Source organism: Dromiciops gliroides, chromosome 3, assembly GCF_019393635.1.
Source record: "Dromiciops gliroides isolate mDroGli1 chromosome 3, mDroGli1.pri, whole genome shotgun sequence".
Taxonomy (NCBI): Eukaryota; Metazoa; Chordata; class Mammalia; order Microbiotheria; family Microbiotheriidae; genus Dromiciops; species Dromiciops gliroides.
In genome coordinates, this window is record NC_057863.1 from 639344144 (window position 1) to 639368421 (window position 24278).

At 46.1% G+C, this 24278-nt stretch overlaps 2 protein-coding genes across 12 annotated transcripts in view; both read left to right on the plus strand.

The window, feature by feature from the left end:
- LOC122746181 (solute carrier family 35 member E2A-like) overlaps positions 1–13838 on the plus strand; it is a 31101-nt gene extending 17263 nt beyond the window's left edge. For 3 of the 4 annotated variants that reach the window (XM_043991643.1, XM_043991641.1, XM_043991644.1), the window contains exons 7-9: positions 174–246; positions 1999–2144; positions 6866–13838. In XM_043991643.1, coding sequence (XP_043847578.1) covers positions 174–246; positions 1999–2144; positions 6866–7103 — 457 coding nt within the window. In that variant the 3' untranslated portion in view covers positions 7104–13838. Of the gene's footprint in view, positions 1–173; positions 247–1998; positions 2149–6865 lie in introns of those variants that run through there. The other variant, XM_043991645.1, reaches the window with a different exon arrangement.
- Positions 13839–16602: 2764 nt separating this feature from the next.
- LOC122749237 (cyclin-dependent kinase 11B) overlaps positions 16603–24278 on the plus strand; it is a 36248-nt gene continuing 28572 nt past the window's right edge. For 7 of the 8 annotated variants that reach the window (XM_043995496.1, XM_043995498.1, XM_043995497.1 and 4 more), the window contains exons 1-4: positions 16603–16715; positions 19814–19939; positions 21092–21207; positions 23732–23859. In XM_043995496.1, the coding sequence (XP_043851431.1) occupies positions 19829–19939; positions 21092–21207; positions 23732–23859 (355 nt within the window). In that variant the 5' untranslated portion in view covers positions 16603–16715; positions 19814–19828. Of the gene's footprint in view, positions 16716–19813; positions 19940–20011; positions 20059–21091; positions 21208–23731; positions 23860–24278 lie in introns of all 8 variants that reach the window. The other variant, XM_043995502.1, reaches the window with a different exon arrangement.

The window sequence follows — 24278 nt, forward strand, 5'->3', positions numbered from 1 at the left end:
GCAGGCGGGACAGCAGGGAGGCCGGTGTCACAGGACTGCAGAGTAGGTGAGGGTGGTGCGGTGTACAGGAGTTGGGGGATGGGGCCACAGTTCCTATATTCAGACCTGATTTGCTGTGGAAGCATGCGTGCGGTTTTTTCTTTATGCATCTTGTTATTATTTTCTGTGTGCAGTGCCCCAGAACTCCAGTTTTACACCAGCGCTGCTGCTGTGGTCATGCTCGTTCCGGCTTGGATCTTCTTCATGGTGAGACTGGCTTTGTGCAGAGATGAACCTTTGCTATTGACCATGGGGTGGGGTTTCAGGGAGCAGAGAGGCCGGGTGGTGCAGTACATAGAGAAGTAGCCTCGTAGTCAGGCAGGAAGACCTGGGTTCAGAGTCCAGCCCCTGCCACAGACTGGCCGTGTGACCAGGAGCCAGGCCCTCGAGGTCTTGTGCTAGGCTTCCCTCTAAGACCATGGGCGGCGTTGGTAGAGAGCATTTTGTGTGTCTCCGAGTGTGAGTACAAAGGAGATCCTGGGCCTGGGGCTTATTCCTTTTGTCTGTTCCTCCTCACCTTTCTTTAGGAGCTTTTGAGCCCAGTCAGTCTTCCTTCAGGCCGGAGAGCCATTGTTTCCTGTGCTATGTAGGATGTGTCCATGTTAGAAACGCAGCTAACAGGTCAAATCAGTATTGTGTAGCCCAAGTGTTACAAGCAGCTCAAAGAATCCAAGCAGGCAGCAAGGGTGGGTGAAGGCTTCTTTATTCATCTTTCCAAAGATAGGCACTCCTCTGAATGTGCTGGAGAGTACACTGAAGTGAGGTCCTGCATAGCTATTTATACCCATCAAGGGGTCCCTCCCAACCAATCACATTACAGTACCTACCATCCCCCTATTTACATACAGATAACAACCAATCTGATTGTACCAAGTGGACCAATCACAGTGCTAAAGACTAATTAGGTGGTACCAGTTGACCAATCAGATTGTATGAAATACGATACCAGGCCTTAACCTATTCTGGGCAAGAGTGTCTGCTCCTTAGGATGCTGCTGTGTTAACACACATAACTTTTCAAGAAATGAAACTTAAGTCAGGGTTTGAACTCCAATGTCACATAGGGATCATCTCAGGCACCTCAAGGGAAGCCCCCAGCTTATTCTTGACTCCCACAAAGCACAGGCCCCATTCTCCGTCCTGCTTGGACTCAAGTCCAAGGGGCCTTGGCTTTTTGGAGCTTTGTATGGTGGGCAGCCTGTACAGGGAAGTCCAAGCAACAAGGTTGTGGGTTTTGAAACTAAACCCACTATCTGACCCCTGGACTCTGAGAAGAGTCCAAATACAGCCTTTTCTCTCAGTACGCATTTTACATTTCTCAAAGCATTTGAAGCAGCATTTGTAACCTGGGGGCCTGCCATTTTTTTAAAACATTTTGATGGTAGGTTTCAATATAATGGATTTCCTTTGTAATTCTATGTATTTTATTTTATACATTTAGTGATACTATTCTGAGAAAGAGTCCCTACTTTTACCAGACTGGATGCCAAAGGGGTCCAGGGCACCAAATACACTTTTTCATTCCTTTAACTCCTTGTTCAGAGCTTAGTCATTCTCTTTTCCAGCCTCCTCTCCCACCAGCTTAGGAAAAATAAGCCAACTTTATATCAGAATTAGAAAGGTAATAACAGTCCCTTGACCGTAGTGGGCCTTCCAATGTTTATTGGATGGGAAAGCAGAAGGAATCAGCATTTACACAGCACCTACTATGTGCCAGGCACCGTGATAAGTACTATTTTAATAGATATAATTTCATTTGATCATTTGATTGACTTTAATATGATCAGAAATTTTAAATTGTTAAGAACTATGGCCCCAAGTGGTCTTGACTCCCTCCCCTTCCTCCTCCCCAAAAGAAACCAGTTTTCTATAGTTATTCAGGCTTTCTAAAGACCAATTATACTCAAGAGTATGAAGCAGCTGCATTTATTTTTATTTTTTTTGCTTCTGACTCATACAGGATATGCCAGTGATTGGAAAGAGTGGGAAAAGTTTCCATTACAATCAAGATGTGATCTTGCTGCTCCTCATGGATGGTGTCTTATTCCATCTTCAGAGTGTCACAGCCTATGCCTTGATGGGAAAGATCTCTCCCGTCACATTCAGGTAAGCAGGAGACATTGGGGCAGGAGTGAGTGTTAGTCCACTCTAAGTGATCCAGGTGTTTTCTGTGTGATGGATGCTGGATGCTTAAAATGAGTGAGAATGTTATCAGGTGTTTCTGTATGATGGATGTTGATCGGTTGGGCATTCCAAAACTGTAACACTACATCTCAGTCATTGTGATTATTGTAATGACCCATTGTTACCTCTAAGTGCCATTTTTAGCAAGGCCTTTAAAGGCTGTAGAATGGGTCTCTGTAGAAATCTTTTAAGGCTATAGAAGAGAAAATAATTGGTTTGGAATAGTTTCAGTTCAATCCTGCCTGGACCAGATGTCATCTTTATCATCCTCCTAGTTTCATAAGTTGGAAATTTAAAAAAATAATAATTTTTATATCAACAAAATGTCTTCCAGTATCTCTCTCCCAACCTCTTCCCAGAGAGCCATCTCAGATAGCAAGTGATATTTTTAAAGAAAAAAAAAGAGAAAATTCAGCAAAATGAATAGTGTATTGAAAAAAGTCTGAAAACATGTGGCCTATCACATTTGAGTGGGGCAGGCATTTAGAAGTCAGTCATTTTAATGTAATTGTGATGAAATGTACAGAAGAGAGGCAGTGGGGTATAATGGATAGAGCACTGGACTTGGAGTCAGTAAGGCCGCAATTTGATTTATTCATTTTTTTTTCAATCTTAATAATATTTTTCCAGTTACATATAAAGATAATTTTCAACATTCGTTCTTATAAGATTTTGAGTTCCAAATTTTTCTCCTTCTGGCCCTTCCCTCCCCCCTCCCCAAGACAGCAAGCAATCATGTTGTAAAAGAAGAATCAGAACAAAAGGGAAAAACCTCGAAAAAAGAAAAAAACAAAAACAAAGTAGACACAGTATGGTTCAGTCTGCATCCAGATTCTACAGTTCTTTTTTCTGGATGTGGAGAATGTTTTCCATCATGAGTCCTTTGGAATTGTATTGGATCATTGTATTGCTGAGAAGAGCTAAGTCCATCACAACTGATCATCATGCAGTGTTGCTGTTACTGTATACAATGTTCTCCTGGTTCTACTCACATCACTCAGCATCAGTCCACTTAATTCTTTCCAGGTTTTTCTGAAGTCTGACTGCTCATCATTTCTTACAGCACAATAGTATTCCGTTACATTCATATACCACAACTTGCTCAGCCATTCCCCAATTAATGGGCATTTCCTTGATTTCCAGTTCTTTCCCACCACAAAGAGAGCTGCTATATTTTTGTACGTGTGTCCTTTCCCCTTTTTTATGATTTCTTTGGGATACAGACCTAGTAGTGGTATTGCTGGGTCAAAGGGTATACACAATTTTATAGCTCTTTGGGCATAGTTCCAAATTGCTCTCCAGAATGGTTGGATCAGTTCACAACTCCACCAACAATGCATTAGTGTTCCAATTTTCCCACAGCTTCTCCAACATTTATTATTTTCCCTTTTTTTTTTATCATATTAGCCAATCTGGTGTGAGGTGGTACCTCAGAAAAGTTTTTCTTTCTTTCTTTCTTTCTTTCTTTCTTTCTTTCTTTCTTTCTTTCTTTCTTTCTTTCTTTCTTTCTTTCTTTCTTTCTTTCTTTCTTTCTTTCTTTCTTTCTTTCTTTCATGAGGGTTAAGTGACTTGCCCAGGGTCACACAGCTAGTAAGTGTCAAGCGTCTGAGGCCGGATTTGAACTCGGGTCCTCCTGAATCCAGGGTCGGTGCTCTATCCACTGTGCCACCTAACTACCCAGAATAGTTTTAATTTACATTTCTCTAATCAATAGTGATTGAGAACATTTTTTTACATGACTATAGAGATGGCTTTGATTTCTTCATCTGAAAACTGCCTGTTTATATCCTTTGACCATTTCTCAATTGGGGAATGACTTGTATTCTTGTAAATTAGATTCTGTTCTCTATATATTTGAGAAATGAGGAGTAAGGCCAGATTTTTAATTTTGACTCAAATAATTACTAGCTGTGTGACTGGTCAACTTCTCTGTGCTTCATATAGATATATATTTTTTTTTTAGTGAGGCAATTGGGGTTAAGTGACTTGCCCAGGGTCACACAGCTAGTAAGTGTCAAGCGTCTGAGGCCGGATTTGAACTCAGGTACTCCTGACTCCAGGGCTGGTGCTCTATCCACTGCACCACCTAGATTCCCCCACATGTATATTTTTAAAATCTAGATTTTTCTATATTAGATTTGATTAAAGACATAACTAGGGGCAGCTAGATGGCACAGTGGATAGAGCACCGGCCCTGGAGTCAGGAGTACCTGAGTTCAAATCCGGCCTCAGACGCTTAACACTTACTAGCTGTGTGACCCTGGGCAAGTCACTTAACCCCAATTGCCTCACTAAAAAAACAAACAAACAAACAAACAAACAAAAAGATACATGTGGGCAAATCACCTTATTGCAAAAAGGTTATTTTACTTTATGATGGTATTCCTTGGATAATTTCTCGATAAAGCGAACCATAATAAAACAAGCTAATGGATATAGCCCTTGCCCTCAAGAATCTTAAGGCTAAGGGGTGGCTCAGTGGCGCAGTGGATAAAGCACTGGCCCTGGATTCAGGAGTACCTGAGTTCAAATCCGGCCTCAGACGCTTGACACTTACTAGCTATGTGACCCTGGGCAAGTCACTTAACCCCCATTTCCCTGCCCCCCCCCAAAAAAAGAATCTTAGGGCTAGACTTAGAATAAAGATGACCTGGGTCCAATTTTGACTGAGACTCTTTTAAAAAATATTTTTAGTAGTTTATTTAATTAGCCAAAATCTACCTTCTCACCCTACCATCCAGCCCTTCCCATGTCTCCAATTGAGAATGAGAACATAAGAAAAATAAAGTCCACCATGGACATATGTAGTCAGTCAAAACAAATTTCTATACTGATCATGTCCAGAAAACCATATTTTTCTTATTCTGCATTCTGAGTCCTTCACCTATTGGGAGGTGACCGGCATGCTTAGTCATTAGTCCTTTGAAATCCTGGTAAGAGTTCAGCACAATAATATTTCATCATGTTTATATAATATAATATGTCTGGCCATTCCCTGATTGATGGGCACCCCCTCAGATTCCCATTCTTTGGGATCTTCAAAGAGTTAGAAATCTTTTTATACTTTGTTTTGCTTAGAACTAGTCCCTTCCTTAGTCTGCACTCACTCGAATTCCTTTGTCTCCCCTTTTCCCCTTTTCCTCTTACTTCCTTGTTGAGTGAAATGCATTTCTCTATCCAGTTTTGTGTGTATATGTATGTGTGTGTGTGTGCTTTTCCTTTTGACAGGTTTAGATGAGAGTAAGGTTCAAAAGTGTCAGCTACTCCCCCTCACCCCCTTCTCCTTGTTTGTATAGATGTGAACTTGTGCAAACAGATTAGGTGAGAGAATTTTCCCCAGTCTTCCTTTCTCTTCCTCCCCACACCTGCCGCCACCCCAGTGTATTTTTCCCCTCCATCATCAAGACATAACAGAACCACCCCCATACCTTGTATAACTGGACTCCCTCTGTGGACCCTGAGCAAGTGATTTAATCTCTGTGAGCCTCAGTTCCCTCGTGTAACATGTATGTACTGGGCTTAAAGGTCACTAAGGTCCCTCCCTGCTCTATAATACTGTGTTCCCGTGATATCAACTTTGAAATGTACTAAAGCGGGGTGTGTGTGTGTGTGTGTGTGTGTGTGTGTGTGTGTGTGTGTGTGTGTGTGTGTGTGTGTGTCGGGGGATGTGGAAAGTGTGTTAAGGTAAAACTCTTCAGAGATTCAAGAACCTTTTGTTTTATTTTATTTTATTTTTTTTTTAGTGAGGCAATTGGGATTAAGTGAATTGCCCAGGGTCACACAGCTAGTGTTAAGTGTCTTAGGCCGGATTTGAACTCAGGTACTCCTGACTCCAGGGCTGGTGCTCTATCCACTGCGCCACTTAGCTGCCCCCTTTTGTTTTAATTTTTAAAAATTAAGTTTAAGGGGCAGCTAGGTGGTGCAGTGGATAAAGCGCAGGCCCTGGATTCAGAAGGACTTGAGTTTAAATCTGGCTTCAGACACATGACACTTACTAGCTGTGTGACCCTGGGCAAGTCACATAACCCTCATTGACCCACCAAAAAAAAAAAGTTTTATTTTATTTTCAGATTTTATCCTCTCCCTCCTACCTGCCCCACCTCTCACATACATATATAAACAGACACACACATACACACACACACACACACACACACACATATTAGGGAAAACCTTTTGGTTCTAAATGATTGTGAGTGGTTGGTTTAAAAGGATGCTTAATAAGTGTAAAAGCTGACATCCACCACTTTATTTATTTTTTTTAGTGAGGCAGTTGGGGTTAAGTGACTTGCCCAGGGTCACACAGCTAGTAAGTGTTAAGTATCTGAGGCCGGGTTTGAACTCGGGTCCTCCTGAATCCAGGGCTGGTGCTCTATCCACTGCACCACCTAGCTGCCCCCAACATCCACCACTTTAAACTGGTTTGTTCCCCCGGTTTGGGGGACTCCAGGTAACTGCCTTTTCTGCCATTGCCCTAGCCACCTGCACGGGTAATGCCCCTCCAAGTGTCTGGTGGGTGAGGAAGTCCACTTAGTGGGCCATGGCCATCTCATGCCTGTTACATGACCCAGGTTGATGATGGGAAACCTGGGAATGAGGGCAGGGCGTACTTTGTTGACACCGTTACCACTTTTACCTTTCAGTGTGGCCAGTACAGTCAAGCACGCACTGTCAGTCTGGCTGAGTATTATTGTGTTTGGGAACAAGATCACCAGCCTGTCGGCCATTGGGACGGTTCTGGTGACCATTGGCGTGCTGCTCTATAACAAAGCCAAGCAGCACCAGCAGGAGGCCATGCAGAGCTTCGCCCTGACCGCCAGTGCGGGCGCCCCAGAGGACACGGAACCACTGATTGCCAAGGACTCAAAGTCGTACCACTGACCTGGTCTGCCGCTCACTTCCGCCAGTGTACCGTTGCGTGCATTAGACCCTGCATCTTGTGGGACCCTTCCTTTCCTCACTGCTAACAACTTGATTCTTCCTTAGATGTGCAGATGGGGACTGGGGTGGGGACCAAGGCAGCTGTAAAGTGAAGAAGCCACACACTGTGCTCCTCTGAGTATCACCAGCGGTAGCAAAAGGCACTTCCTTCTCCTGTCACAAGTACTGGACAAGACCCCTGAGCATCAGCACCCTGGAGAGGGGCAGCTTCCACTTAGCACTGTCCCCAAAATAATGTGAAAACAATAAAAAATGACCTGCCACTGTCTTTGGACTTCTTGTTGGGGGATGGAATGGGGCACCATGCAGAAAACAGGCACCGTCCCCCTGCTCCTGTGCAATGTGCTCGAGCTGAGGGTGGCCCAAGACTTCCTGTGGAGGATGAGTGGAAACTGTGAAACCGGAGCTTGATCCAGGGGCCAAGGTGAATGTGTTACTGCCCTCAGAAACCACTGCCCTTCCCCATCGGAATTCACTAAAAACAGAAGATCCAGAGGTTTGGGTCCTCTGATCCCTACGAGTCCTTAAATGAAAAGCAAATCAAGACTGACAAACCTCGTAGATGATTCCCTCCCCCCAGGGGAGAAGGGGGCTTCACCACATTTCTTCTTCCTTCAGAATCTGCGATGAGCCTTCAGCCCCCAAGGAGGCCACCAGGGCTGCTGATGGGCCAGAAATGGCAAAGCTGGCTGTCCTGGGGACCAGAGGTTTGATGAGGTAACCATGGCTCTTTGTGGAACACTCGGGTCCATCCAGGGCAGTTTTCCCACAAGCCCTTAAAGGAGGAAGATTGAGGGGCAAGGGCCCAGATTGGGCTCCCTGCTGCCAGTACCTCCATGTTTTGCCATTTTTTCCTTAAAAATATCACAATCTGCGTATTAAAAAACAAAAACAAAACCCCCTCCCGGCAAATCAGTGATATGTCATAGTATGAGATATTTAGAAAAAGGGGTTGTTTCACAGGCTTGCTTTAAATTATGGAGTGTAATAAAGAAAGTTGGACTCCCTTGTGTCCCTGCCCTGACAATGGCTCCTTAGAAAAAGCAGTGCTGTCCTTTTGTGCTGAAGGGCTTTCCCTTCTCATCCTGTTGGCCAGCCAAGCACAACCCCATGGACCAGTGCCCATAGCCCCTGCCTCCTGATAGTGTGGGAGTAGAATATTAACTGAGGGTCATTTCTCAGTTCTGGTTCATTTAAAACATGTCTCAGAAGTTGTAATTGTTTTGGATCTTCTTCTGAGAATGGGTGTGCTTTTTTATTTTTAAATTTAGCGTCAGCTCTAATGCCAGGTGGTTTTCCTTCTTACTTAGCATTGGTGGGTTTAGAGCTACCATTACGTCCCTCCAGGTTTGCCCCACTCATTGACTTTGTGAAGATGTTAAGTTTCTTTTTCTACGTGAGATGATGAGTAGAGGAAGAAAGCTGATTAAGAGGTGTTAGTGTTTACATTTTTGGTTAAAATAAACTTTAAAAAATACTGTAGTTAAAAAATGCATAGACAGGCTTTAGAGCGGATTTCAGGGAATAACAAATTGCGTTTTGTAGGTAAAGCTAGAATCTTAACTAATAGCTTGTCTTACCCCTGTGGCTCCAAGTGACCAAAGGAAGGACCCTATCTTCTCTTATGACATTCCCTTCTGTTTATGAAGCGGCCCCATTTTAGAACATTTTGTTTAAAAAGTGCAGTCTGCATCATGAATCAGAAGTTTCAGAAATCGGTTCTGTATTCCAACTTCTCCCCGATGATGCCTTTCCTAGTGTCTGTTGACATCCCTGGAACTATTTGTAAGTTGAATTGTCAGAGGGAGACAGATGGAGTTTGGAATGGGATGGTGGGGAGAGAATTTACCTTTTTTCCCCACAGTCTGACCTGAAGGAACTTTGGGTGTCATTGAAGGGGGAGGTAGGAGTAGCAGACATTTGGGTGATGTGTATTGTTACAGTGCTTTTTGAAGAAGATATTCTTCAGATTGAAGTTTGGGGTTTCTATGATGGTCTATACTGATGTTCTCTCCCCATTTTTAACCTGGGGAAGGAATGGGGAAAGGGATTTTCCATAATGTGAGTTTGTGGTGTTTTTATACTGTCTTGATAGCCCTGATGCTTCTCAGAATCAGCTGCATGGACAGTGGGGTTTCCTCTCCCCCCCCCCGTGAATAATAAAGAGAAAAGCCACTTGGGGTCCTGCATGTTATACTGTTCCCTTCCCCCATCTCATTTCCTCTCCCTCCTGCCCAGTTTGGCCTCCCCTAATGATCTCATTAGCTTTCTGCTTGGCTTCTCACCAGGAAAATTGTAAAATGCTTAGAGTAACTACTCTAGTAGATCAAATCTCTTTGAAACAAAGAGCAATAATTAAGTCTTGTTAAGTTCTTCCTGTTTGGAGAGGCTTGCAGAAAGCAGGAGAGCAAACAGCAGGCCTGTTAGCTTGCAGAGGCCTCTTCAGTAAGTTAAACTCATGTCTACAGTGGACATTCCAGATGTGTTTACTCGGACTGGGAAGCGTTTTGTCTCCAGTGACCTTCCCGTAAAGCCACTTTTCCTTCTTCCTAAAAGAGAGATTGAAATTGAAGAGGATTCACTTCCCATTGCTGGGTTGGGGGTGGAGCACGGCGAGGAGATTCTGCCGGTCTGTGAAGACCACTGCAGACAGCATCAACCAAGTCCCTGATTCTGCAGCCTTCCACACGATGGAAGGTTATGCATCTTTGCTCTGCCCCCTCTCCAGCTTCTCCTTCTCTGCCCCTTGAAGATCGCACTCAGCTGGAGAGGGCTGAAAACTCTGGGGGCCGGGTACCCCGTGACAGAGAGCTGACATTTACAAGATTTGCCAGATACCCTGGAATGAGGTCTGTGGGTCTTGGGCAGGCATCCCACAACCTGTGTGTCCTCAGAGAGCCATTGAGCCTGTGGCTCCTGAAGCTGCCTGCGAGCCGCCTTTAAAGAAGACAAAAGACAACGCACAACTCTTGTAGTACTCAGGCCTTCCTGACTCCAGGAACTCCCCCTCACCCCCTTAACAAACAAAACTCAAAACAAGGATTGATAATATGAATTCATTGCTGAATCAGTAGATGAGGCAACAACATATCACACGATTATTTCTGGAACTATTTGCCTCTCGTGATATGGAAGACTTCAGATTTCCTACATCCAGCAGCCGGACCTGGGACCTCGCTTTGGATTGAGTGTCCTTGTTCCATGTTGAGTCATGTCATGGATGCCATCGATGGGCGTTCTGGGGCCGCTTTACATCCAGGGAATGTAAATGTACAGAGATGGTCTATTTTTGTTCACTTTGGCTAAGGTATTTTAGTAACGCTGGCCCCTTCTACTCAAGCCGTCATCCCTGTGTCCATAGGAACAAGTATGTGGGGCTTTGGGGTTGGTTTGCTTGCTTTTTTAGCATTTCATTCTGTTAACCTGGCACTGATTTTCCACCTAGATTTTCTGTTCGTTATCTGTGTCATTTATGAAGGAAAAAAACACTTGAACCAACTCCTTTGGACTTGGCCCATTTCCTTGGCCAGGACAGAGACATCGTGTGGCGGGAGTGGAGATTGGATCCTGGCTTTGAGGACATGGAGGAAGGCTCGCCTTCAAACCTTGCTTCAGAACCTGAGCAAGTTGTTAGTGGTGCATGATCCCAGGCAATTCGCCAAGAACCCTGAGTTACAGATGGGTTGTCAGCCTACACGAGTTGAAGGATGTTTCTGAACTGGAAGCTTTCTAAATGGATCAAGTGTAGGCTTTTATTCACAGTTCCAGATTTGTGTGGGGCGGTGGAGGTGGAGGGTTAGGGAACATGGCTTATAGCCAGTCATTGAAATGTATTAAGTCTCCAATTCAATTCTACAAGCATTTATTAAGCACCTACTAAATGTAAGACACTAGGGATGCAGCTTATATACCAGATGAAAGGCGATGTGCCAGGGTGGACAGGGGGCCAGTATTGAAATTAGGGAGACCTGACACTGGCTGGATGACCCCACACCTCTTGGTGCTTCCAGGCAACTCTCAGAGTACAAGCTACAAATGAGCCTGCATTGGGGAAAGGAGCTTCTGCCCCAAGAGTTTCCTGCCCAATGAAATGTAATCTCTGTGCTTCTTCTGCCCCTGATTATAAAACAAAGAAACAGGCAGAAAAACTCAATGGATGTGGAGTTCTGTAAGGTTTTTCAGAGTCGATGAAGACATTTCCATTCTTAGTGGCACATAGATTCCAATGGCTGTACCTATGGTCCTCTCAACATGGATATTCAGGGCAGTCATTTTGATGGCTCTTCACATGGCTTGCTCATCATTGTTCAGCATGAGGGATTGGCCCAGTGTGCTGGAACATCCATTTTCTCCCCATATGAGCAGCCCATCTCTTTCCTTTTTTTTCCCCCCTCCAGCACACTCAATTGGCATAGAAAGCTTTTATTTAAAATCCAAGGGATCATGTTATTCATGATCCTATGAGCTGTAGCTCTCTTCTACAAGTGTGTGTGTGTGTGTGTGTGTGTGTGTGTGTGTGTGTGACACACACACATTTAAAGACAGGCCAACATGGGGTTCAGTAGTATGTAAAGACTATTTCAAAGAAAGTTGTCTTTTACACCTCTTCTCTCCCCAACCCCCATCAGTTTTTAAAGATATTTTCAAGCCATTGGGCTCTCTATTCTACACCTATGCTTTGGTATGAGTTGTCCCACAGAACAATGTTTGGATCGGTTGTAGCATTAAAGGAAGTACCATATGGCTTTTGGAGGGGGGGGGGCGGGACAGGGAAGATTAAGTGACCTGCCCAGGATCACACAGCTAGTAAGTGTTAAGTGTCCGAGGTCAGATTTGAACTCAGGTCCTCCTGCCTTCAGGGCCAGTGCTCTATCCACTGCTCCACCTAGCTGCCCCACTCATTTGATTCTTGCTTTAAACCAAGCGAGAACTAAGGGCTGATGTTTTTGGACCTGATCTGCCTGGGCTTTGGGCCCTTCCTTTTTTATTGGATAAAGTGAGCTGGGCCTCTGAGCTCAGGCCCCCAAGGGGTGTCTTGGTTTTGTTTCTCTCTGCCCACCAAAGGCCAGGGAAGGGAGATGTGAAGAGCATCCTGGCACCGTGTGTACAGGTCTGCCCCTCTCTGGCTGTCCAGGAGCTCTGGTTTCTTCCGAACTTAGCGTTTAGAATGGTGAGATGTTGCCTTAGATGGACTTAGGTGCTTTGCCCAGATACCTAGATTTCATCTGAAAAAAAAAAATAAAACAGCAAACCCTGCCCTGTCTTCTAAGAACAATTTTTGTTTTAATTCGGGGCACCAAAGCCCAGCTTTGATCTGTTACTTTTAAGCTGTCAGCTGTCTCAAATAGATGTTGGTGAGCTGAGCCACCATATAGACATGATATAAAAGGTCAGTGAACAGCCCTGGATTCAGAAGGACCTGAGTTCAAATCCAGCCTCAGACACTTGACACTTACTAGCTGTGTGACCCTGGACGAGTCACTTAACCCTCATTGCCCCGCTCCCCCCCCCCAAAAAAAAAGGTTAATGGGAGGGCACAGGGCCAGACTCCAGGGTCACAGGGGCCAGGTTAGACGATGAGCACTGTCAAGGAAGTGAGCCATAGTTTGTGGGTTTGACAGTGGGTGTTTACATCCTGCTTTTAATCACCAGTTTCCATCCATGATGGCATGCCAAGGGCTCTCATGTTCCCCAAACAGCCATAAACTAGGATTGTTTGACTCAACAAAGCTGCCAACACAAAGCTCACTCAGAAGAAGCGTCCTTACCTGAACGGGGACCAGCCAAGAAACAACTTGTTTGGTTTGTTCATTTGATCTGGGGGCAGCCCACACGTATCCTGTCCCCACTATGTTTGCTAAACCAATGTTTTCCCCCCTCCCAGAGCTGTAAGACTTGAGCAAATGAAGACCTTTGCACTTGAGGGATGGTCTTTGGCTGCATCTCAGATCCTAAGCGCTGTATCTTGTTGGGTTCTTTTCACATTTACACCTGTGAGAATCAAGCCATATGTAGTATTCTGCCTGCTTGGTTAATAAGGACTAGAGGCATGCTGGAAAGAAGGAAAGAGAACTCTTAAGAATTTGCCTTAAACAACTGTTGGTGCAGAGAGATCCTGAAGCTTCCTGGAAACCAGGGACGCCCCATGACATCCACACCACCACTGAGCAGGAGAAGAATCAGTCCTATCTGGGCTGTCCAAATGCCAGCCAACAAGGGGGTTGCGAGTTCCAGACTTGCCACATACACAGTTATATATGTGTCCCTGTGTACCAACGGGAATTATTTTTAAAATAAAAGAGTGAGTTTTCCATTTTGAGAAACTTGAAAATAGCAACAGTAACTGCTTCTACTCTTGAGCCAAACTGTGTGTGTTAAACCAGACCCAAATGTGTAGAGTGAAAACCACACTGTACAAGACGTTTGTCGGTATTTTGTGCATCGCCTCTTGCAGTATTTCTGTAACTAAGTTCGTTGCTTTCTATAAGATGTTCCTCCTCAGCGCTTGGGTTTGTCACTGTTTTAATTCTTTTGTGTGGTAATAGTTTGATAACTGTAATAAATCCTGTGGATGCCTCTTGGCTATTCCTTTGGTATGAGTAAAACAGACGGGTTAGTTTCTTTCTACAACCATTGTTCTGGAAGTCTCAAATAAAATCGATGTTTGTGCTTCTAGATTTGGTCTTCTATTCTGTATTTCACTTGGGGTCCTTCTTTATTAAAATTATCTGACTTGGTTTCTTGGTGATTTTCCAGTCTCTAATATACCCCGAGGAAAGGGATCCACCAAGCCTGAAAGAAAGAATTTAGACTAGGGGCAGCTAGGTGACACAGTGGATAGAGCACCGACCCTGGAGTCAGGAGGACCTGAGTTCAAATCCCACCTCAGACACTTAACAATTACTAGCTGTGTGACCCTGGGCAAGTCACTTAACCCCAATTGCCTTACCCCCTCCCAAAAGAATTTAGACTATATTCTGATAGTTTGTGTAAATAAACATCATTCCAGATGAAGAAGAAAGATTTCGCAATCACACCAAAAGGAAAGGTGCTAAATTTTCCCCCCTGACTCAGTAAGTACATGTCAGTCAATCCCTTAGCCTCCCCCAGGTTGGTGCGGAATTGTGTATGACTCTGTTGCAGATTCAAGCTTCCAGGAAACATGCCCTGCCCCTGTGGTTTCCATCTTCAAGTGATGAATCAAGACGTGGGAGTGTTAGCCACAGCAGTTCCTGAAGCAGGCTTCACCTAAATTAAAGAATTTACATCCACTTAGGTATCAAGAGATTAGTCTGTCCTCTGCCCTGGCTAATGCACCTGTGGGGGATTATCATTCAATTCTGGGTTCTTCTTTTTGGGGGTAGGCATTGACAAGTTGCTCTATGTCCAAAGAAGGGTCACAGAGATCACAAGAAGAAACGGGAGCCCATGCTATAAGAGAAGCGGAAAGAACTGGAGATGTGAAACGAAGAAGGATGTGATAACCATCTTTGTTTCAAAGGAGGTCTTGTGAAAGGATTGATTATCCTTGTTCTTCGTCCCAGAGTAGGAGCAATGGGTGGGGATTTGAGAGGCAGATTTCAGCTTCTTTTCTTTCTATCAGTGAGAACTGTCCAAAAGTGGAGGGAGCAGCCTTTTCCCGACTTAAGGCAGCAACTGGTTGACTCCTCATTGGATAGTATAGAACAGAAATGTCAAACTCAGCTGGAAACGGGCCCTTCCCACGGCCACTTAGAAAACCACATATTAACCATATTCTATTTGTGTGTGTGTGTGTGTGTGTGTGTGTGTGTGTGTTTTGGTGAGGCAATTGGGGTTGGGGTTAAGTGACTTGCCCAGGGTCACACAGCTAGTCTCAAATGTCTGCGGCCAGATTTGAACTCAGGTCCTCCTGACTCCAGGGTGGGTGCTTTATCCAGTGCGCCACCTAGCTGCCCAGTTCTATTATATTTCTATTTATTTTGTTCATTTCCCCCCAGTTCCATTTTAATCTAGTTTGGCTGCACCTGGTAGTGTTGGTGCTACAAAACAGTCCTGGGTCATGTATTTGACCCCTCTGGTGTATTGCTGGGATCTACCTCCAAATTGATTCTCTGATTCTTCACCCAAGAATTTCCTTTTTTATTACCGAAAGCAGGCCTTGAGATACTAACATAGCTTGAAGAAAAACAGCTGATAGGCTATTATATAATCTGTTGTATTTATTGTTATTTACACATACGTGTATAGATACACACATATTTGTCTTAACCTTTCCCTGGTTTTCTTTAACTCCCAACTAAAGTCAGACCTGCCTCAGGAAGCCTTGCCCAACCCCTGTTCACACCAGTGCAGTTCCTATTAATCCTTTGTATATCTGTGTTTGTGTATTGTCTCCCCATAAGATAGTAAGGTCCCTGAGGGCAGGGACTGTCTTTTGCCTCCTATTGTGTTCCCAGCACTTAGCAAGGTAGAAAGAGCCTAATGAATGTTTATTGCTTGATTAATTAATTGCTATCGCAGAGCAGTCCTTAAAAAAAAAAAGCGCCTAATTATAAAACCGGATGATCTAAAAAACTGAAAAACTCCAGGAAGAAAGTAGGGAAACAAGTACTTTGGCAAAGTGCTTCCCAATACTACCCTGAGTGGCAGCTAGTGCTGTCATCGTCCCTGTTTTACAACTGAGGAAACTGAGGCAGAGGTTAAGTGAATCACAGCCGGCGGGACCGGGCAGGGGTGAGATACCACTCTGGAACTGTCCAATTTGAAGGGAGAGCGTCTTCATGCGTGAGTGTAGTGGAAAGCCGGATCTTCGGGGGTAGATGGTTTGCAGCACCCCCTCTTTCCTTTTTTTGCTGCCTCCCCGCCCCAAATAGCAGTGAGAAAAGACCCCCTGACCCGCCTCCCTGGTTCTCCCCAGAATCCCCGACTGGGGTACTGGAGATTTGGGGGCCTGCAAGGGACTTTTAGGGACCGCCGAGTCCAGGCGCCCCATTTCACGGATAAGGAAACTGAGGTTCGGAGAGGTTACAGGACTCGCAGGGGGTAGTCGGGTGCAGAGCCAGGATTGGGACTAGGGCCCCTGATTCCGGATCCAGCGGGGGTGGGGTGTGTGTAGCGGCCTGCTACCGGGTCTGGGGGGAGGGGGGCAGCAGCAGGAATCTGGGCACTTTTGAGCCAGGAGCGCCGCATCTTTGCCACCTGCAGCCACGCGCTCCCTCCAGATGTTCCCGCAGATTCCCGGCAGCTGCCGCCACTCCTGCCGGAAAAGCTTATCCCCACCCCCCATCGAAAATGACGACTTCAACCCCACGGGGCTGGCAGCCACGCGTCGCACCCGCCCGCTCGCGCCCCTTGGGGGCCGAAGCGGCTCGTGGCGAAAGTGCGGCCAGCTGAGCGCGGGCGGGCCCTCGGCGTCCGCTGTCGCTCCCGCCCCAAGCCGAGCGCTCCTCTGACGTCACCGGCCCGCGCCGTAGCCGGAAGTGACGCTTTTCTCCCGCGCCCGATGCTGGTTCTCCTCAGTCTCCGGGTCCGGTGGCGGCGGCGGCGGCGGTGGTGGCGGCAGACGCGGTGGTAAGTGTCTAGGCCCAGGGCTGGTGGGGAAATGCCCGGCCTGGCGTTGAGGCCGCCTGGGAGGGTCTGCGGATCTGCGGACTTGCCGGCCGGCCTTCCTATCCGACTCTGGAAGGGTTCCGGGCGCGGGGCCTGTGGCGGGGCCGAGGCCGGGCGCGGGGCCTGTGGCGGGGCCGAGGCCGGGCCCGCCTCCAGACCGTGGTGGCGAGATTCAGTGCCCTCCCCTTCCCCGTCCCCCAAGGGGGCTCCGAGTCCTCCGGCCAGAAGCCACCTTAGGCGCCGCCGAGTGGCCCACTCTACTCATGGGGAAACCGAGGCCCAGAGCCGGAGTCTCGCTGCTTAGCAGTTCAGGAAAGGGAGGTGGGATGGCATAGCGCCGGACCCGGGTTCGAATTTTACCTCCGACGCTCGCTGTGTGACCCTGGGCAAGCGGCTTCACTTCTCTGATTCGCTGCTTCCTATCAAATGGGAAAAAGAATGCTTGTTTCTCGGCCTCAGTTTCCCCACTTGTACAGTGCTGACTTCGAAGGGTGACTGAGAACCAAGCGAGATAGTGTAGCGATAAGTGCCTGCAAACCTTTATACTTGTCATTGTCGCCCTCTGGGATCGCTGGGGTGGTCTGCACCAAGTCCCCGACCCACGGTTCTCCGGCCTGTACAATTAAGGGCATGGATGGAGAAGCCCCCCCCCCCGCCCCCCAACCCTTCATAAGAGAGGGGGCGGGGGACATCTTCCGACCACGACGGGCCTCAGCTTCCTCGTCCTCAAAATGGGAGCGAGAATCCAGGTAGTGCCCCCTCCCCAGGCCTGTTGTGGGGCCTGAATGAGACAGGACCCTGAACATATCCTCCCCTCTGTATACATGTGAGAAAGTTTCCAGGGCCCCTTTCAGATCGGACATTGACATGATCAACGTTCAGCAAACAGTTATTGAGCTGCTACTTTGTAGAGCTCAGGGCCCAGGCCTGGAGGAAGCCCCTGTCCTTCCTTCCTGCCAAGTGGGGACAGGAGATAGAAACACAGATCACTAGAATCCCAGGATCGTCCAGAAAGCCAGGAGGGACTTGAGATGTCCCAACATCCAGTTTCCTAGTTTTACAGATAAAGACACCGAGGCCTGGTTATGCTTAAGGTCACAAAGATAGTAAGTAGCATTGTAGGCCATGCCTATAATCAAGGTGCGAATACTGTAGGGCTTTTAAAATTCATCTGTGGTCCATGGGGTAAATTCGGTTGTGTGTTATTATTTTAGAGGCAAGGAAAATTTTGTCAGTGGACACATCTCATTGAAATTGGTATAAAATTGGGAGTCTGGGAGAGTTGGTGAAGCTAAACTAAACTTACGGAATTGCTGTGGCCTCAAAAATGAATCACTCTCCAGCCAACTTTGCAGTGATTGGTGGGTCATTGCTTATTAACGTGATAAGCTGTGACAAATGCCTTAGGGAAGCATAAAAGATGATCGTTAATGTTTGATAAGTGCTTTGAGACTCACAAAACACTTTAGTGTAGATGTGTGTCCTCAGTCAGTTGGTCGGTCGGTCACTCAGTCGCTCAGTCGCTCAGTCACTTCCTCACTCACTCTCATTTGGCCCTCACAACAGCTCTGGGAGGTAGATACTGTATTTTACCCCATAAGCAAGGAACCTGAGGCTCAAAAAAAAAAATGTCTTGCCCAGGGTCACCTACCTAGTGAGTGTCTGAGGTAAGATTTCAACTCAGTTTTAGAACTGAATCCAGTTCTTCCTAATTCCAAGTCCAGGGCTTAGCCATTGCGCCTCTTAGCTAGAGTACTTCATTAAGTCTCTGGGAACAGGTTTGAAGCCCAGAGGACCAGACTTTGGTTCCCATCTATACCAATAACTAACATTTATATAGTGCTTACTATGTGCCAGGCACTGTACTCAGTGTTTTACAATTATCTCATTTAATTCTCACCACAACCCTGGGAGGTGGGTGCTGTTATTATCCTCATTTTATAGATGACTAAGCTGAAGCAGACAGGTTAAGCCACTTGCCCAGGGTCACACAACTAATATGTGCCTGAGGCCGAATTTGAACTCACGTCTTCCTGCCTAGCCTTCTAGCCACTGTACCTAAGTGACATCCCCTCTCTAGCCCTTCTTTTCCTCATCTATGAAATGAAAGGGACTAGGTTGTCTTTATTTTTTTTTTGTGGGGGTTGTTTTGTTTTGCGGGACAATGAGGGTTAAGTGACTTGCCCAGGGTCACACAGCTAGTGTCAAGTGTCTGAGGCTGGATTTGAACTCAGGTCCTCCTGAATCCAGGGCCAGTGCTCTATCCACTGCACCACCTAGCTGCCCCCTAGTTTGTCTTTAAAGGTCTCTTTCAGCTGTCAGTCTGTGATCCTATCCTAGGGATTTCAGGGAAAGCTTCATGTGACTTTAAGGAAGAGGAGTTCAGGTCGAAAGGTCTGGGGAACATCCTTGGAATAAAGTATAGTGTCTGCTGAGACAGGGAGGCAGGAGAGCCCAGGGCATGCTTAGGAGGACAAGTCCTGGCTGTAAAATACAGAGAGTAAGAACTAAGTGGGTGTCTGGAAAGTGCACACGCTCACTCTCTTGGCAGTGAAGATTAAATGACTTGCCCAGGGTCACACAACTAGTAAGTGTCAAGTGTCTGAGGCCAGATTTGAACTCAGGTCCTCCTGAATCCAGGGCTGGTGCTTTATCCACTGTGCCACCTAGCTGCCCCCTGGAAAGCCCTTTCTTTTGGGGCTCTTAGGAGAGAGGCTGAGAAATAGAGATATCTCCTTGCTGACTATTCTTTGGTGTCATCCATGGTGTGGCTTTGCCCTGCATCAAGTGATCAGCCTTATGGTGCTTCATCCCTGCCCCTACTCAGAGGGCTTGGGTCACTGCCTCAGGGGTTCCTGATGGTGCTTGAAGAAGACAAGGGCTCCTGAGCGCTGCCTTGGAGAGATCTGGGCTGGGTTCCAGGGGTACAGCCCATTAGACCCTCTGCCAGCAGAGCATCACCCTTCATGCTGCCCACAGACAGCTGTTTCACAAGGGTAGGAATTATCTCCAGCTGTTCTGGGTTTCTCCTTCACTCTCTTCAAATGTTTTCTTTTCAGTGTGTCTTAACTCAAATGGGTGATGAAAAGGATTCTTGGAAAGTGAAAACTTTAGATGAAATTCTTCAGGAAAAGAAGCGAAGGAAGGAACAAGAAGAGAAGGCAGAGATAAAACGCATAAAAAATGTAAGCCACTTTTAAAAAGTCAATGGTTTGTTAAAAGGAAGTTTAATGTCTTTGCACTCATTTTTCCATTAGAACCTCGCTTCTTCGGTGAAGTGGTTTTGTACTTCCAAATGTCACAGGTGAGCCAAAGTCTCTTTAAAAAGTTACCAAAACCCCATCTGATTCCTCAGTTTATCTCAAAGATAACCAACTAAAGCTATTTCTAGATCAGGGGTTCTTAACCTGGAGTTCTTGGAACACTTTTTTATTTTGTTTTGGGTGGGGCAATGAGGGTTAAGTGACTTGCCCAGGGTCACACAGCTAGTGTCAAGTGTCTGAGGCTGGATTTGAACTCAGGTTCTCCTGAATTCAAGGCTGGTGCTTTTATCCACTGCACCACCTAGCTGCCCCCAGAACATTTTTTTATAACTATTTCAATATATTATTTGTTTTCTTTGTATTTTACTTTATGCATTTAAAAAAAACCAAACACCTGATTCTGAGAGAGGGTACATAGTCTTCACAAGACTACCAGAGGGGTCCACGATGCAGAAAAAGGTTAAGAACCCTTATGCTACATGAAGATTTGTTTGGCAAATAAAGTATTTGGAATCTAACATCCTTATCAAATATTTCTAAGTGCAGTTGGATTAATGTTTTTAATTCTTTTCATGCTTACACTTACCAATAATTCTGTTTTTCAATATTGATAAAATACTGCTTCGAGAAATTAACATCTGTATTAGTTTGCACAATAACATGCTCGGAAGAGCTTTTCAGTAAGTCGGCAGTATACGTCAGGTATAACGCCACCTTCGTTTAAGAATCTGTTGAATATGGCACCATACCGTGCATGCCGTAGAGCTTTGCACAGGCTTGTGGTGTCTAGCAAGCTAGTTAGTGACTGCAGGAGAAGAGCAGTGCCACCTCTCATCTGACTTCATGCACTTTGTTCACGAACTGACTCTTCCACTAAAGATACGCACCAGCTTCTTAGGATTTACACAGCTTCCTCAGGACAAGGCCCCTAACGACAGAATTGGATTTTTGTATTTTATTGGCCCATTAAAACTTAGGTAAAATTTTGTGTCTGAGGTCATCGATGAAGCTGACTTGAAGATCATTTTTCAAAAAGTAAAATGGTTGGGGGTCTCTTTTCTGTTTTCCTCTTAGTCTGATGATCGGGATTCCAAGCGGGATTCCCTTGAAGAGGGGGAGCTGAGAGATCACCGCATGGAGATAACGATCAGGAATTCACCTTACAGAAGGGAAGATTCTATGGAAGACAGGTAAGGGGGTAGAAGAGACAAGGGCAGGACCTCTGGCATACCAGTGTTTTCAGCCCAGCTGAAGGTCCTAAGTATTACTTTGAAAGGGTATGTCATAGGGATGACTGCTGCTTTGAATCCCATGTTTAGGACTGAGTCACTATGTGGCTGGGTGATTGGCTTCATCCTTCTCCTAAATTGCCCACCGCTTCTATGCGGAGCCCTAAAAAGAAAAACAACTGTCAGTGATAAAGCATGTTGAAGCTTGTAAAGGACTCTGTGTGTACTACTTCCTCTCAGTCACCACCTCTGTAAACCTGGGATGATGGTACCTTTGGCATAGGCACTACAGGTGCCATCATCCCAGGTTTACAGAGAAGGAAACAAAAGGCGAGTCACATAGCCAGTGAGTGTCAGAGGCAGAATGAATATGAAATGATATTTAGGGCAAAGGGGAACAGTTCTGTGAGAAATCCACCATATAGGGGTGGCTAGGTGGCACAGTGGATAAAGCACCGGCCCTGAATTCAGGAGGACCTGAGTTCAAATCCGGCCTCAGACACTTGACGCTTACCAGCTTTGTGACCCTGGGCAAGTCACTTAACCCCCATTGCTTCACAAAACAAACAAACAAACAAAAATCCACCATATATTTTATAATAATAATGCATTGGTTCTCATTTCATGGAAGAAATGGGAAGGGTGCCTGTGCACAGCTGCTGTCCTGCACACCTGGTATCATGGCTAGCTTGCTCTCCTGTCGTGTTATTTCCTGGGCCAGTTCTCCTAGCACTCAATGGGCTGAATCCAGCCAGCAGAGGAAGCTCAGGAGCAGTGGCCTGCTGCTACATCTGTTGACTGTGTCGCTTGTGTCAGTCGTTGTAGAGAGGTGGGCGGTCATGCCTTCTGCACCTCAGTGACAGTTCTAGAAAAGAGAGTCCAGCTCAACCTGGCACCCCCCAACCCCCACACATGGCCGCTCCATGGAAAGCACTTTTTGAAGCTTCAGCTGCTCCTGTTCAAGTCTCTCTGGTTCTTGTTGTCCTAAATATCATGGGGTCACCAGAGGCCTGACATGAAGTGGGGTGGCTCAGGGCCTGGTTGATCGATTGTCCTTTGTTTGCCATCTATACGGCACTTCTTATGTGGCAGGCACCTTGATGAGTTCTTGACGTAGATCTCCTTTGAGCCTCACAAGAAACCTGGGAGATAAATGCTGTTATAATTATCCCCATGAGGCAAACTGAGATCAGTACGTGCCCAGGGTCACACAGCTAATAAGTGTCTTGACTTGACTCCAGGCCTAGTATTCTATCCACCACACCACTGAGCTGCCTGTATAGAGCACTGGCCTTGAAGTTGGGATGACCTGAATTCAAATCTCACCTCCAATACTTACTTTGGTGGGGGGTGGGGGAACAGGGCAGTGGGGATTAAGTGACTTGCCCAGAGTCACACAGCTAGTAAGTGTCAAGTGTCTGAGGCCAGATTTGAACTCAGGTCCTCCTGAATCCAGGGCCGGTGCTTTATCTACTGTACCACCTAGCTGCCCCACCTCCAATACTTACTAGCTGTGTTGACCCTGGGCAAGTCACTTAACCCCAGTTGCCTTCAACATCTGTGGCCATCTCCAGTCGTTTTGATAATTCATCTTGCCAGTGGACCTAGATAGCTCTGGAGGAGAGAATGAGGTTGGTGACCTTACACAGCCCCGCTTCACTGTGAGTCATGACATCACCTCCCAATGTCATGGTCCTCTTTGAGAATGAAGGACAAACAACAGCTGTTTTTAAAGAGTCATGGTGTCTTAAACTTTTTCCAATCAAGATCCCTTGTCACCTGAGAAATTTTTATGCAACACTTTGAAGGCAGCATCCTCAGTACAAAGTGCACATATTATGTGTTCAAAACCAAGGCTACAGCAACCCCCACATTCAGTTATGCAACCCCATGTGGAGTCATGATCCATAGGTTAAGAAGCTAGGACCTAGACTAACCTTTTCAACCTGAAAATGAGAAAAATGAGACCCAGAGCAGGTATGTGGCATTTCTAAGGTGGTGCAGCTTGTCAGGACTGTGCCAGGACTAGAGCCTGTCCTCCCAGGCTGGTGTACTTCCCCTACACCATACATTCATCCCCTCCTTAATCAGGTGAGAAGAAACCTTGATGGCAAGATTTTCCCAGCCTGTTGTGGAGAAGCCGCAGGGCCTAGAAAGGAGTTCCTCAGACCATGCTGCCTGCTTGGAAGTGTCGTGTTTTGGGGATCTTGCTCAGTGTAGCAGGCTGACTGTTCCCATAACTTCTCAGTCAACCTCCTGCCATACAGAAATGCTTTTTTGCTACAATTTCAGGTTTTACAAGGTCCATCCTGAGTAATTGTCTGCCCCCTGCCCCTTCATTTGCACATGCTGAGGAAAGCCAGGCCTTTTGATAGCTTTTTATGTAGTTGATGGCCATGCTTGTAACTAAGGTGCTGATGCTGTAATGTGTTTTAAATGCACCTGTTGTGCGTGGAGTAATTGCCATTTTGCATTGCAATCTTAGAGGTGAAGAAGATGACTCGTTGGCCATCAAGCCACCCCAGCAAATGTCACGTAAGGAGAAGGCTCATCACAGGAAAGATGAGAAGAGGAAAGAGAAACGTCGGCATCGAAGCCACTCAGCAGAGGGAGGTACAGAGCCGCTTTTCTTTTGCATCCCGAGTCAATTTGAGTGGTTTGTTCTTCACACTTTACTTCCCTAGAGCACTCTGGAGAGGTGGGCCATCATCCTTTCATAAAGTTTTCCCCTGTTATCTTTAGATTGCTTTGTCCCTAGGACAAATGTTCACACAGGCATGCACAGATGTACACACAGACACAGTTAAAATTTATTTGGTTCAGGGTATAGAACTCCCTAGCCCCATCTCTGCTGTTTACTCTTTAATCGATTTAGTAATCATAATTCACATTCCATTCTGTTGTCACTTGTCAGTGAGATCAGTGATCCACCAAATGAGTGGATCAAAGACCAGGATGGATAGTGACGTGTGCCCTGTTTCCCTCTTTGTCCAGTTGGCCCTACTCTGGGCTCCTTCCATAGAGTTTTCAGC